At 33.1% G+C, this 16,080-nt stretch overlaps 2 protein-coding genes across 2 annotated transcripts; both read left to right on the top strand.

The window, feature by feature from the left end:
- Positions 1-662: 662 nt before the first annotated feature.
- Positions 663-7,074, top strand: LOC110108014 (RNA-binding protein FUS). Its single transcript, XM_020838496.2, has 8 exons — positions 663-997; positions 4,844-4,924; positions 5,013-5,101; positions 5,191-5,265; positions 5,462-5,571; positions 5,686-5,835; positions 6,091-6,159; positions 6,676-7,074. The coding sequence occupies exons 1-8, from the start codon at positions 875-877 to the stop codon at positions 6,768-6,770; spliced, it is 792 nt and encodes a 263-aa protein (XP_020694155.1). The 5' UTR covers positions 663-874; the 3' UTR covers positions 6,771-7,074.
- A 6,977-nt stretch (positions 7,075-14,051) lies between these two features.
- LOC110108054 (protein YLS3) lies at positions 14,052-15,865 on the top strand. Its single transcript, XM_020838561.2, has 3 exons — positions 14,052-14,449; positions 14,553-14,621; positions 15,158-15,865. The coding sequence occupies exons 1-3, from the start codon at positions 14,137-14,139 to the stop codon at positions 15,322-15,324; spliced, it is 549 nt and encodes a 182-aa protein (XP_020694220.1). The 5' UTR covers positions 14,052-14,136; the 3' UTR covers positions 15,325-15,865.
- Positions 15,866-16,080: the final 215 nt, after the last annotated feature.

Below are 16,080 nucleotides of genomic sequence, written 5' to 3'. Positions count from 1 at the left end.
TTTTTGGCACCAATTTGCAAAACTCCACTCCCAAAATAGTATAAATAAACCCCATTCTTCATATGAGAAGGACATAAATTTGAGTTTCTAGAGAGCTTGGAGATCTGAAGAATTTAAAGATTTACCTGATGTTGGATGTCGACGAAAACCGTGCCATCTATCACCGTCATCTACATGCCATTGTTTGACCACTATTGTCTAATCATCATAACATGATTGTTCCAATCTATTCACTATCATTCGACCACCTTCATCCAATCATCATCACTTTACCAACATTGTTTAATCATCACTATCTAACCACCATCGTCTAACCACCTTCATCAGACTAACATCATTAGCAGGAAGTAAAGTTTGTAGTACATACTTTGTAATTTGGGCATCTCTATTGTTAGGAAGATTAAATTTTATATTTTTACTTATATAGTAGATCATTTCATCTAGGTCATATCCTAAAATTTTGATGTATTTTGTTTTATTTTTATCAGTATATGGGTTGGTTCTTTATAAAATGTTAAGACCTAAAACTCTTTGGCACTAAATAATTGTTATTAGTAATATAGTTATTAAATATGATAGTTATATACTTATATTAAAAAAATATTGGGTCCTTCATATATATACTATTTTTAGTAATTTCAAAACTAACTCCCATTTCTGAATCAAGCCTAAGAGCATTATTTGTTAGAGCGCTTTTCTCAAAATTATTTCAGTTGCCGAGGTCGTGCTTGCATTTTATAAGCCGATGAGCCGCTGAGGTTCAAGCGCGCGCCTCGTGCTGGGCATCCTCTGCCATCTAGGGTTTTAGAGCGGGCGGCCTCCAACTTCTTGTGTTTATACCAACGAAAGCTCTAACCCTAATATCGCCGTAATCATGGACCGATACCAGAGAGTCGAGAAACCGAGACCTGAGTCCGCCATTAATGAGAACGAGATCCGGATCACTAGCCAGGGTCTCATTCGCAACTACATCAGCTACGCAACCAGCCTTCTTCAGGTTTATCCGACACCGTCTCTGCATTTGTATAATTTTCTTTCCGTTGGTTGGTAGCTGTTATCAGATTTTGATTAGTTATGTATTTTGCTTCATGGATTTTGTTAACCTGTATTATTTTTGCTTTTCCTGGCCTGATTACGAATTGTGATGACCCATGATGCCATTCCTGTCACATTTTGGGAGATTGTTTTTCTTAGAAGTTTGATTATGCTCTTGTTTGTTTGGAGTGTACGTGAAGTCCTTCGGCATTTGTTAGTTGTAAGCCACATTTTTGTGTTGAGTAATGCTACATTCTTAGGGTTGTAAGTGAATAAGTGTACTTGATGAACATCTGGATATGCGTTCCTATAATGCTCGTTTATGTTCATTTTCTTTTATAATTGAGCAAATTTGAACAAAATTTTAAATGCTTGTCATACAAATGAATAAATTTGAGCATTAACTTGTTCATTTATGTTTGTGAACATACTTGTTTATAGGTTAACAAGTAGCTTGCTAAGAACTCAACAAAATGATCAGCAAATGATTGCTTAATTATTTATTTGATGACTTATTATATGTTCTTCTATCAATTTTTCTACATCTTATACATTTTGAAAACTTTGTATATTATTTAATTTATATGCTTGATAAAAAAATCAAATAAATAGTTAGTTTTATAGATTTAAATATTTCTTACTAATACTTGTATTTCATCAAACAATCTAGAGTAATATGTAATGAATCATGTCAAGTTTGATTAAAATATATAAATCCCATTATATTTTGCAATTAGGCTATATTTTTAAATCCTTAGCATCAAATATATAAGCCATTAGGCTCTATTAAACCTCAATTATAGCTTGAACTTGGTATGAAAACTTATTAATAAGCTAGTACTATGCTTGACTCATTTCAACCTTATTATTCGCCAAATAGATTTGCAATTACTTTAAAAAAATATTCACATTTAAAATAAGCTCAAATTATCTCTTAGTAATTAATATTAAAAAAAATGCAAATATAATATTTTATAGGAAAACACAGATCACATACAACTATAACAACAACAAGCCTCTATCCCACTATGTGGGGCTGGCTACATGAATCATTTTTCTCCATTGTCCTGTTAAGAGTCAAATTCTCATCTAAATCTTATAAAGAAATGTCATTTCTAACATTTTCTAAAACACTAGTCATATGTGCATATAAAATTTATGTTAGAAGATTAGGAAGGAGAAGGATATACACAAGATTAAAATGATAGAATTTGTTGAAAATGGTTTGTGAAGAATATGCTTAACTACTTAGGCAACACTCAACATGAATTAAAAAAAGATTGAGGATTCATAAAGCCAAATCCAACTGGTTGGGACAAGGATAATGATGATGCTGATGATTTTTTATGGAAAGGTGATAATGTTTTATAATATTTGAGCTATCTTATTTAACTATAATATATTTTATTTAGACAAAGATTTATTCATATATAAGATTTTATCAAATATAATGTCTTTGATTTTGATATATGATTTTTGAACCAAATTTTAGACTTTTGCATACAAATATAGCTTTTAACCCATAAAAGAGGTTTTATCTGATATATGATCTTTTATTTAGATATATGTTATTTTGCTATGATAGAAAGTTTTTGTTTCTTATATGAAAATTTGTTAATGGCATTAATTTATTTATTTTTAACCAATAACTTGTAAATTTGAATTTGGCCATATTGATGTCCCCTCATTCTAAGTTTGAATTATTTGGTGAGTACAACAGTATTCTTTTTTATTTTAATGGCACGTTTGTTCATTGATGTTTGCCAAATGAGTTATTCATTAGATGGGAAATTTGTAAACAACTCTTCGTATTTTGACCGTTTGAAATGAACTGTTTTTTCTTGGTTGTAGCGGTCTTCATAGTTCTCTAATTCTTTTAATGATACTTTGATTTCATTCATTTTTTTGTTACCCCTTGTCTTCTTGTTCCTTTGTTGCCTTCCTGGTACTGGAATGGAGTTAGTTTATCCATTAATCCCATATTATGTGTTAGCACTAGCATGTCATGCACCATTGAGCAGCTAAATAATTATACAATAGGCACCAATTTCTGCTCTCATGTTTTGCCAGGTTTTTTGAGTCCTCATGCATTTGAATTCTAGTGTAATATGTTTAAGTTTTTTGTCTCTCTAGTTGTTGAACTTTCTATAGATTATTCTCATCTCCATATGTTGTTGTTCTGCTACGGCGAAAGCAGGGGTCCGCTTGGAGCGGGCCCAAGAGCCAATAGACCGGCTGGTCCAACAGCAAATTTTGGCCCAGGTGGGGTCGGCAGACAAGGAAAGGGAGGAGGTTGAGGTGTGAGGCTCAGCAGGGAATTAATACATTATATTAGGAGGAATTCCATAATGAAATCCTTTCCTAGTTGAATTTCAATTGACGAGGGAAACACTTTAGGAAGGAGGCTGATTTAGGAGGGAATGAGAAAGTTTATTTAAGTCTATAGTAGGGTTTATTTTACTTTCATGCAAAATTTTGTTTGAGTGTTGTAGTTCTTTATGTGAGGGATTTTAGCGGAAGTTAGGGTTTGGGAGAGACGGTCCTCCTCTCGAAAGAGGACCATTGTATCTTACTTGGTTCGTATTTGTTCTCTTTATCAATAAAAATCTATTTTTGTGTGGAATTCCCTTGGAGTATTTTTCTGTTTTTGGTACCAAGACATATCATGTTCTTTCTTTGCTTCAAAATGTGATGTTTCCATATGTACGTTATGATGCTTCTGTGGGTATTTATTTACTATTTTACTGAAATTTATATCTTAGTATTTCAATCATTGAAATGGCTGCATTCTTCTCCTTCCACAGAGGGGAACCTCTTAAAAAAATCTCTTTTTTATTTTAAATATCACTTGTACTTTGCAGCCTATTATGATTCAATAATTTTTTTTCCTGATTGGATTGGGAATCATTTTTGGATTTATGCTTAAATCCAATCTCTAAGCGCATCTTTTTAATTTGAACTGCTCTTGCTTCTTGCAAGATGTTATAAAAATGTTCTGTGCTTGATCAATAACAGTCTTTTGAATTTGAATTGCTCTTGTTTTTTGGATTTATACTTAAATCTAGTCAATTCTCTATTTGACTGCTATTTATTATATCTTATTCTTCTGAGTGGGTCTTTTTATCATTATGGATTATTTGGATGGTTCATGCTTTTAATATATTGTAGATTAATTTGTTTTAAATGACATCTCATTAAGATTTCATTTATGATTCTTTTTGAAACATTGACCCCTTAGTTTCTCTTTTACCCACTAACTCAGACAATTTTAGTCCTTAGCACTTTAATGGCATCTTTCATCTTATAAGTGTGGTACTAGTTTAATTTCTCTTTTTAGCTTCATTTAATGTTGCCCGAAAACATTTTCAGAGGTCAACAAGTAAAGGTTCCCTTTGTAGGAGTCTTACTAATATGATGTTTCTTAAGAAGTTGCCATAAAGATAAAAGGCTTCTAGAGTGATTTCTAAACTATATGCTCTGTGTCATGTGCTTGGTGAGTTGCCTCTTGTCATGAGAAAGGTTTTGAGGCATTCCTTGCCAGCATGGCCTTATCACCATACAAATGCAAAATTAATCAGCGAATCAAATTATTCAGCTATATGTCATCCAGTACATTTGTCATATTAGCATCATTGAAATGAATTAAATGCCTTAAACTTTCTTATATTATAGTTTATGCTTATTTGATTAGCTTGAATTCGGAAACTGAAATTGTTCGTTATGTATATCAAGTACCTTTGCCTTCCATCATCTAAAATGCGCCACCCAGCAGTATATTCTTCTCATGAACATTCAATTTCACAATCAGGAAAAACGGGTGAGGGAAATTGTGCTGAAAGCAATGGGACAGGCAATTAACAAGGCTGTAGCACTTGCCGAGATCTTAAAGGTTGCTGTTAGCCTTGTTTTCACATTATTGTTACCCTTTTGAGGCTAAACTCTTTGAATGCTAACCCATTATATTGTTTTAAATGCAGAATAGGATTCCTGGTCTGCATCAAGATTCTAGCATCGGTTCAGTCAGCATTACTGATGTTTGGGAACCAATTGAGGAGGGACTTGTACCGTTAGTTTTTTTTTTTCTTCCCTTCTTTATAAAGTAATTAAATCCCTGAAGCTTGCTAGAAACTATACCAAATGCTTTTGATCTTACAGGTTGGAGATGACACGGCATGTTTCAATGATTTCAATTTCTCTGTCAACAAGACCGCTGAACAAGAATTCCCCTGGGTAGTAGATTTGTTAATTCGTGCACATGAAATATTATTTCTTGATCTCTATATTATTTGTTTTCAATTGGCCTGTACAAATTAGAAAATTGTTCTGATTTTTAATCTTATTATTAACTTTCACTTGGCCCTTACAAATTAGAGTGCTATATTATTTGGCTGGGAAAATTGTGGAATATATATATTTTATTCTGCAGGTACCAGACTCCATCACATGTAGTGCAGCCGAAGATACAAAAATATCAACAGCCACAGCAATATCAGCAACAACATATACCAAGACAACCACCAGCTCAGTATAATGATGGTATGGATTTATTTGTTTGTGGTGATTACATGTACTCTTTAACTTGATGCGCTAATTGCCTCCTATTTATTCTGGTAATTTATTCTACTAATTATGTCATTGACTAATTTGAAGATTCATATGGTCGAGGGCGTGGTCGAGGTAGAGGAAGAGGAAGGAGCTGGGGCAGAGGTGGTTATGCTGGCTATGGTAATCATGGAGGATATGGAGGTTATGGAGCATATGAAGGATATGGAGGATATGGAGGATATGGAAATTATCAAGGTATTAATGATTTGATTCGCTTGCTTTTATTACTGTTAGTATTTTTGTCATTGGAAGATTATTGACTAGGTGCTTCTTTACCCGTGCTTGTTGGGTTGGAGATGTAGGAACCTGAGGGGTTGAAACTCCCTGCTGATTGACATTTCCTTATTTTTTGCTGTCTAAGCATTTTCTCTTTGTTGTCTTTATTTAACTTGCATATGCTGCTGGTTTTATTTGCACAAATATTTGACTAATCGACTTCATTCATGCTAGAAAATGGTGGATGGAATTATAACTGGAATCAAGGCGGTGGTCGTGGTCGAGGAAGCTGGGGTCATCGTGGTAAATGTTTTTGTCAAATCTGAATTTTCTTTTGTTTTTGTATTTTTCAAAACTGTTCTTTAGTTAAATTTATGTGTAAACTTCTGTGGCAATGCTTTTGATGCTCTATCAAACTATTACCAAGTTAAAACTGCTTGCAAAATTCAGTTTTACTTGTATGGTGCATCAAGCTAGCAAACAACACACTTTACTTTGACTTTGGAGCCAATTAATCAAATTTCTTATGTAATCTCTTAATGTCATGTTAACTGTAATTCTTCGCCAACAACACCTCTCTATAAAACTTTAATTTCAAACGATTAAAGAGGACTTTGTAAAACTTTAATAACTCTAGCATAGTAGGTTGAGGCATAATTTGTGTTGTGGAGGTTCAAGACATGGAAATAACACATTATACTTTTTGTGAAACACCAAAATAGTTGGTGAACTCAATTTGTTAACAAAGATCTTCACATAGTTTTTGTTGGTTATTTTATTTTTATTTTTTACTCTTGACTTAACGATTGAAATATGCAGTTGGTGGTTATGAACGAGGAAGAGGAGGCGGAGGGAGAGGCTATGGCCGAGGAAGGGGCAGGATGGGCAGCCGCGGGAGAGGAAATCAAGCTTAGCAAGAATGTGGTGATGGGATCTCTTTTCCAGAGCGTGCTTTCTTTCTTATATGGGCAGTGAAAGGTTGATCTTAGTGTTTCTTCTAGTCGTGATGTTGTGAGGCATGGCTATTATTGCTTTAGGATGGTTATGCTCTCTTTCTATTGTAAGTTCTTTTCCTTGGTTGCCAAGTTTATGAGCATGCTGTAGTGCTTTCGTCTTTATAATTCCCCATCATCACCTTTTAAAGGTTTTTAGATACGTGTATCTAATACTCAATTTTTCAATGTATATTGAAAAAAAAAAATCTTATTTTACCTGCAATGCTTTCTTTATTGAAAATGTATAATGCTAAAATTTTCTCCACCTCCTCAAATCCTTCCTTCTCAAATATAATTGGCATGGAGATTTGCTCACCAAATACTCTATTTATATTTGAATGACTAGTATTAATGGACTCAAAATTGCTGACAATTTGAATAGAAGAGGTCTTGGGTAAAATCTTTTTCCCTCTCAACAATGCTGCTTGAGAATTAATTGCCTCTTTTCTCACTACCTCATCATACTTCCCCTCCAAAGATGCATATGTTTCTTCTTTTGCCTTCAACTCCTCTTTTATTGCATGTTTCACTTGTTAATATCAATTGCCTTATCAATGATTGCATCCTGGTTTATATCATTTGGATCCAAAGGAATAATTGTCTCCACAGCAAAAGACCATTTATCATTTCATCTTTCTTACGTTCTATCAAATATCAATTGAGACTCAAATTAAGGAGATTATTCTGTGCGGACACCGGACGTAGCTCTGTGTTTGAAAGCGAATTAGATCGTGCCACATCACCCGGTACACAGCCGCGGTATAGAACAAGGAGCTGATGTGGCGTGCTCTGATTTATCTCTGGACGGCGTCCGGTGTCCGCACTGAAAAATTAATCCAAATTCAGGTGGTGAATACTTCTTGAATATCTTCCTCATGCTGTGAAAATTGTGAATCTATGAAAATGATGGCCCTCTTTAGATGGTCTTTTGCTGGTTAACTTGTTTGGTTTTTAACGAGATGTATTTATCTTTCTACATGGTCACCTGTTCCCCCATCCTGGTTTGCATTATCATTCATGGTGGCACTGTTTTCTTCTTGGGATCTCGACTGTCTAAAGCAATATGGCCTACAGTTTGATGGCTGAGCCTTCAAATTTGAATCCTGATTTGATTCCACCCTTTTGATGAAATCCTTTAGTTCACTACGCAAGTCCTAAGGACTTCGAGGCCTAAATGGAGAATCTATTAGGTGTGGATAGTTGCATTTGGATTAGGTGTGGATGGCAAGTATCCTAGCTTTGTCCTCTATATGATTGATCGTCCGCACATATGGCATCCACACCTAATAATTTCTTGTGTAAATGAGCCAAATTTGAGCCAGCTGATTGTGTTTGATTCATTTGAATTCGAGCCGAACACTAGCCTAGTTTAAACAAACCAAAATAAATATATAATAAGATGAACACGATAGAATATTTTTCTTATCGACTAGCTTTTTTTTGGGGGGACATTTAGGCCAATTAAGTCAAACTAGCACATATCACATACGCAGGACTCGAACTTAAGATGTTTTGATTTGCTAGCCAAAGCGTTCAACCAACATATCAAGATGAGCTTTGTGTTTGTCTTAGCATAATTGAACATTTTTTGAATGCATCATATTTAGTGTCCTATATAAATGTAAGCACTGCTCCCTCCTTTCCAAAATTTTAACGAGTAAAATGTTAGAACTTTGGAATAGGGTGTAAATGAGCCAAGTAGAGTCTAGTTTTTATCTAATTGAGTTAACGCTTTTTTTAGTTTTTGTTAAGCTTGAGCTCCACTCATGCTCGTTTACTAAGCTCGAGTTTGATTCGTTGAAAAATTAATAGGCTCGAGCTTAACTCAATTGCTCGAGCTCATTTGGAAAGCTCGAGCTTGACTCAATTGTTGAGCTCAAACTCGATTCATTGAAAAATTAATAGGCTCGAGTTTGGCTCAATTGCTAAAGCAAATTTGGAAAGCTCCAGCTCAGCTTAATTGTTGAGCTTGATATTTTAGATGATATAAACGAATTATTTTATCATAGGATATTATTTATTTTAGATAATATAAATGAATTATTTTATATTATCAATTCTAGATCTAAAATATAAATGACAAATAAGTTGGATCTTTTGTATCGCATAGATGTTCTCATTATTTGAATTGGAGTTTATGTGGATTGAATTATTTTCAAAAGAATATTATTATTAATGTTAAATTACATGTTAGATGGCGCCCAAGAAATTTTTTATTAAAGTTATTTATTTGTCTTCTATTTGAGGTTATGCAATAGTGATTGATTGATTGATTTGTCTCAAAGCAAAGAGATGAGTCAATGAGTATTGAAGCAAAATTTTGAAGCCTTTGATTAAATTGAAACAATTTCTTTTACCAATAGGTATTTTGCCATCCTTAGAACTCAAAGAATATAACAATATAATACAAAGTAAAATTAGAATATTATTACTTTTTGTGCTACTTATATTTATTTTTATTTATTTTTTACTTCTTAAAGAAGTTGATTGGTGTGTAGACATAAGATTAGGGCTTCATTTGGTACAACTTTCTTACTACTTTCTAAAACTGCTTTTAATGTTATCGAGTAATATTTGACAATTAACTTCTTTAATGTCAAATATTGTTAGTTTATTTGACTCAAAGCAATCAAACAATCTCTTAAAGATAACTCCAAATATTTTTTTAAATTTTTTTTTAGCCTTCTACAACCTTCAAACTCTTGCCTCAGCCTCCAACTGGCTTAGAAGAATAGATGTATTTTGTATTAGAATATTTTGAGATAAATTTATACTAATATTATCTAAAATGGTTGACTTTATAAAAAAGATGTGGCTACATGCTATTCATGTAAAATAAATATTTAACATTTGCTTATATTATCTTAGAGAAAATTTAATGATTTTTTAAATTGATATGCATAATTTTTTCCTCAATAAAAATATGTTTTAAAGTAGATGATAGTTAAAGAAGCAAAAAAAAAAAAAGTTAATATTACAGCCATTTATGATTCATATTTGTTTTTGTTATTGTATGATTAAATAGACATTAAATAAAATAATTAATAATATTTATAAAGAAAATAAGTTTAATATAATTGAATTTGAATTGAAAATATGTTTGTTAAAGTATTATAGAAATAATTATATTTAATTAAAATTAAAACCATGACATAAATATTTTGGCATTTATAACATTCAATTTTTAACTGTATAAAATTAATATCTATTTCATTTTTTAACTATTAAATAAATGTATTTGCATGTATTATGATTGAAAATTGTTAAAAATGAAAAAAATAGAATGTTAGTTTGGTAAATAGCAAAGGTATAATTTCTTAATATTATGAAATATATTTGAATTTAAATTTAAAATTATTCTAAGATAAAAGTTACCTTCTGGACAGAGGATGACGTCTCCTTTCTTACCAAGCTATTAATGATGGCGGCGTCCTTTATCCGGTGGCGGTGAGGCGGACGGTTTTGATGGGACAGCGAGATCAGAGAGTAAGTGACGGAGGAGACGGGGCGGAGGAGGGCGGCGGAGAGGAAGATGTGTCCAGAATGCGATGGGAGCACACGAAGAGAATGGCGTCCGCCGGCGATGGCCACCGTCGCGGAAGAAGACGGGCCATTGGAGTTCCTGTAGCCGTCGCCTACGCAATAGCTTTTGGTGGGACCCCGTACGCCTCATAATATTAAATTTAATTTAATGAATAAGCAGTTTAAACCTATAATATTAAAAGTTTGATCAATAATTCAGCTTAGTTTGGGATAATGTTATTGCTTCATAAAATAATTTTTTAGTTAAAAATTTAATTTTTTTTTATTAAAAATTTACTTTAAAATTTCCCAAAAAAAAAAAGAACTTTAAGAAATAATAAAAAAACATTTCCAAATGAAATCTCAGTTTTTTATGCCAAAGTTAAAATGTCATCAAATTTAAAAATAATTTTAATCTTTTTTAATGTATTAAAACTCTTTTTAGTAAAACATTAATTATGAAGATAACAAATTAACTTAAAAATAAATAGCATATAATTTAATTTAAAGATTAGGGGTGTCAATTTCGTGTCACGGGTCGGGTTCGGGTCGAACTCGAAACTGACCCAGCACTATTCGGTTCAACCCGAACCCGACTCGTTTTTTGAAAACGGGTCAGTTTTCCTGACCGAACCCGACCCACTTCGGGTCCGGGTCAACCCGATATGACCCGAATGACCCATTTCCAACAAGAAAAAGCTAGTTTTCGGGTCAAAAACGGGTATATCTCCTCTTTTTCGGGTAAAAAATGGGTATATTTCCTCTTTTTCGGGTAAAAAAACAGGTCAAAATCGGGCCAAAATCGGGTCAATCTTTGGTTGCCGGGTCAAAATCGGGTTTTCGGGTCAAAGGGTTAACCCAAACTCGACCCGATTTTTGAAACGGGTCAAAATGTTGAACCCGAACCCGACCCGTTTCGGGTTCGGGTTGACCCTAACCCGAAATCTTCGAGTTGGATTCGAGTAGGATTTTCGGGTCGAGTCAAATATTAACACCCCTATTAAAGATATGAGGATACTCCTGCATATACACACCTCAAATTTGTTATGAATATACCTTTTTAACAATAAAATATTTTTATTTGGAAAAATATTGGAAACTCCCGCTACTAGTTTCGGGTTCTTATTTCGACGAGAGGATGACCAAAACCTAAGTTGCTTTTTCGCCTGCGATTGCTCTGCACGTGCGATTCGCCATATGTGCCCCCTACAAAAAATTGGAAACTCTTGCTGTTGGCTATGGGTTCTTATTTCGGCATGGGAAGGCGAAAAGCTAAATTGCTTTTTTGCTTGCGATTGCTTTGCACGTGCGATTCGCTAGCCCTGCTCGACCGTCTGGATTGATGTCCGGACGGTTCGGTGACCGGACGTAATAATTCTCCGGAGAGATTATTAGGTGCGGAGTGCGGATGGGGAGAACCGTCCGCACAAGCACTATATCCAGCTAGGTACCGGCACTCGGTACCGATGAGTACAGCTGGATACTGTTAGGTACCCAGTGCTTATGCGGACGGTGCACACTTCGCATCTAATAATTTTTCCTCTTTTAGAGCTCAATTTCATAAAAGTATTATGTTATAAGATAAGCAAGTGGAGCAGATGATGTAGTTTATGCTTGAAAGTGTCATTAATGGCTTCTTTGATAATGTGGTGGCATAAATTATACAATAATTAAGTACATGTATGGCGGATCGAGCGGTGGCACCTTGGTCGATGGAATGTTTCTGTCTCACGTGATCCACATTCGATGTCCTTAACTGCCATTAAATGCCATAGATTTGTGATAAGCCTATTTATTATCATTGATATCTAACTATCAATTCATAATGTAATAATATTCTTAATAGAGAGTATTCTTATTTCTTAGAGTTCACTTGAGACAGCTTTCTTATCGTTTTCTAAACTCTCTTTCTAGCACCAAAAAAATTTAATTTAAAATTTTTTTAAACTAAAAAGCAGTAAGAAAGCTATTCCAAATGAATCCTTAAAGCATTATATTTATAATACAATTAACTGTAGAAACTAGTGTTTATTAAAAATCTCAATAACCCATAATTAAAATATATAATTATCAAAAAGAGAACTAAAAAATAAAAAGCATTTCATAAGCTCATAAGTGCCTTTTAGATCTCACAATCACTTGTTCACTCTACTTTATTTCTATAATTAGGCATGATATATTATTTATAGCTAAAATGATCAAAATCTTTCTTTAATGATTTGATCTTTCAAAATTTATTTTAAACTTCAAACATTAAAATGTGTTCTAAATGTATAATTACATATTTTTATTAATGATAGCAATTTATGAATATGAATATTAATGTAAAAATCCCTAATGAAAAATTTTTATTAAAAAAAATCCTCATAAAACTTTTGTGAATTTTATATGATATATATTATTTTTGAAAACCTTAAAAAACTAGCTATCACATTTATAATCCCTTTCAAACACGTCAACATGATAAGAATTGTATATATTTAGGCCTACATATTTAATTTCATTAATTTGGATTATATGGCTATCATTATAGAACTTAATGGGCATTGGGACCCTCTCCAATTACCATGATTATAATATTATTTTAAAATTTAGGCTTCATTTGAGACTTTTTTTTTTTATTTCTTAAGAAGTAATAAAAAAAGCTGTTCCAAACGAAATCTTAATCTCCTAATTTTTTATTTAGCTAGTTTTATCTCTCTTAAACTTTAATTTTGATTTTAATTTTAATTACCAATTTATTATGAAATACTTGAAAAAGAAAATAAAATATATATTATCTTTCATCATCTCTTTAGTTAAATGATAGATCAACAACAAACAAAACTTTATCCATCTAGATGGGATTGGCTACACTAATCTTTTTTCAGTATTGTGTTCTATTAAGAAATTAAATTCTCATTTAAATGAAATGAAAAAAAAAATCATTTTTCATATTTTCTAATCAATGCTATTTAAATCTATTTCTACATTTATTAATGTAAGTCAAATCTTATATATCTACTATTCTAACTAAATCATCTAAGACAACGCTCTTTAATCTTATGTGTCACTGGAGCTATTCCAACATTTTCAAGAGATACTCATCTCAAATTCTATGGTTCAAATATTTCTAAAACATTAATTAGGAGTATCAAAATGAATTGGCCGATCATGTTCAGGTCCGACCCAAAATTAATTACCTGAATTCGATCAACTCAAACATAACCTATTTAATAAATGAGCACTAACTTAAACCTGATATGCTAGCAACTTGAATGATCAGAAAAATTGCAAGAATCAATCAACCTAAATGATTATACCCACAAGTGAAAAAATTAAGGAAAAAGTTATTATACATGTCATTTTTTGATCAGAAATGAGTTCGTGGGTCAACTCAAACTCCGACCTATTTAATTAACGGGTCGAAACATAACTTGAACCAACTATTAAAAGGGTCAATTCAAAACTAAATTTTTTAGATCAGATTTACAAATTAGATCATTTATTAACACCCTAATTATAATAAAAAAAAACTAGCAAATTGAATTTAATTCATAAAACATTTGAAATTTGATGACTTTTCTTTGATAAAAATGTCCACTATTCTCTCCCGTGACCGCCTCTGCCCCACCACCAAACAAACAGCGCATCATTTCCGGTTACCCTTTTCACACACTTTATTACAAAATTAAAGCTCTCAACGACTCCTTCCATCTCCTATAACTCTTCCACTGAGCCACACCTCGCTGCTCGCACACTACTTCGTACAGCTCGATCATCGATGGCTTTGCTTCCTCTGCTTCTGCTGATGCTCGCCGGCTTTGCAACGTCGGACATAGCCAAAGATCGCGAGGAATGCGCCAACACGCTGGCGGGGCTGGCAACTTGTCTCACCTATGTGCAGGGAAGCTCGGCGGCGCCGACGCCGGACTGCTGCACGGGGCTTAAGGGCGTGCTGGCTCAGAGCCCCAAGTGCTTGTGCGTGCTCATAAGGGATCGAGACGATCCGAGCCTCGGCATCAAGATTAACCTCACGCGAGCGCTCACTCTTCCTGATACTTGCAAAGCCAAAGCCAACATTTCCCACTGCCCTGGTATCCTTTCTCTTCTTTTGTAGTTTTAGGGTTTAGATTTATAAGAACAATCGATTTCTGGCAAAGTACAAATTTGTTCATTTAGGGGTTGTGTTTGTTTCAGAGCTGCTGAACCTGCCGCCGAACTCGCCGGATGCACAGGTCTTCAAGAATTTTACGTCAGGCAGCACTGGTAAATTTTTACTACTTTGTTTTCACTTACGATGAGGGCTTTCGTTTTCAACCGTTTGATTATTATTAATCCAAGGGCTGCTGTTGCTGCTGTATTCGAAATAAATCAGTCGCATGATTTTAAAATTTTATCAATTTTTTAATCAACACATACTTATACAATTTTTTCTTATATGTTTATCAAAATTGTCAATATCTAAATATGCTATTATTTTATTATCATAATAAATAATAAATAATAAATAATAATAATATCATCAATAAGGATATTAATAAATAATAATAATAATAATCTTCATCAATAAGGATATTTTTGTATTTATATGATGTGTGTGTGTGAAAGTTTCAAAGAAAAATCAAAATGATTTGAAAATAATTAGATTTGCTTTCATATTAATGTTGCATATAAAAAAATTATTTAATTAATATAGAATTTTAATTTTATCTTGATGGAATTTATATCAAAATATTATGAGATAATTAATTTTTATCATTTCATATCCATCTTATTATTATTATTATTATTTTTAATGCCAGCAAAAGGCAGCTCAGCTAGTGATAAGGGAAGTGGAAGCTCCAATGTGCATGAAAGCAGCAGTGGCACACCAAAATACAACTCTCTCTTTGTAGGTGGACGAAAGTTGGTGGGAGTGCAGCATTTATTTGTTGCTCTCTTACTCCTTGCAATTGTTCTGATCTCCTAAAAATGGAGAAATTATTCTGTGCAGACTCCCGATGATTCAGAGGCCAATCAGAAGGCACCACATCACTCATTACACAGCACCAATACATAAAAAAAATGATGTGGTGTATTCTGATTGGCCTCTGAAAGACGTCTGGTGTCCGCACAGAATATTTTTTCCTAAAAACGGTCTAAAAATAACATAAAGATTATTAAATCAAGCAAGCTTATTAAAGTTTTATATGCTAATATAATATTTCCATTATATATTATTCTATACTATGTTCTACTCATATGACAAAATAGAATAATATAAAATGAAAAATATTAATTTAGCACATAGAAGTTTGTTTGAGCTATATGCTGATTTAATAATTCTTCCATCGTTATCTTTCTTCCCTTTTTCGTGTATTGATTGTAGAGTTATGCAGCTGATGCCATTAATAGTTTGAATCTGGAAATGGATACAGGTTGAGTTAGTGGGCGTGTAGGATTTCATTTATCTGACATTATCAGCTGCTTTATTTGAAGGATCATAAATGCTTGCTCTGCTTTATTTAATATTTTTCTTTTTTTGTTGCTTGTGGAGAACCAAATATGGCCGTTGCACATGGCCTAGTTGCCAACTTCTGATGGCTACTAATGAATGATGATTTACTTGAGCTAACCTAGATTTTGTCTTGAAAATATTTTTTTTGGGACGTTTAGTTAAACTTACAAGGGCATCACAAAGCTAAGATTCGGACTTAAGTAGGGGTGTTAATTCTGGTCAATGACC

This window comes from Dendrobium catenatum, unplaced genomic scaffold (assembly GCF_001605985.2).
Source record: "Dendrobium catenatum unplaced genomic scaffold, ASM160598v2 fragScaff_scaffold_1347, whole genome shotgun sequence".
In the NCBI taxonomy this organism is placed as follows: Eukaryota; Viridiplantae; Streptophyta; class Magnoliopsida; order Asparagales; family Orchidaceae; genus Dendrobium; species Dendrobium catenatum.
The sequence above is the reverse complement of the archived record's forward strand: the minus strand, read 5'-3'. Positions and strand labels throughout refer to the sequence as shown.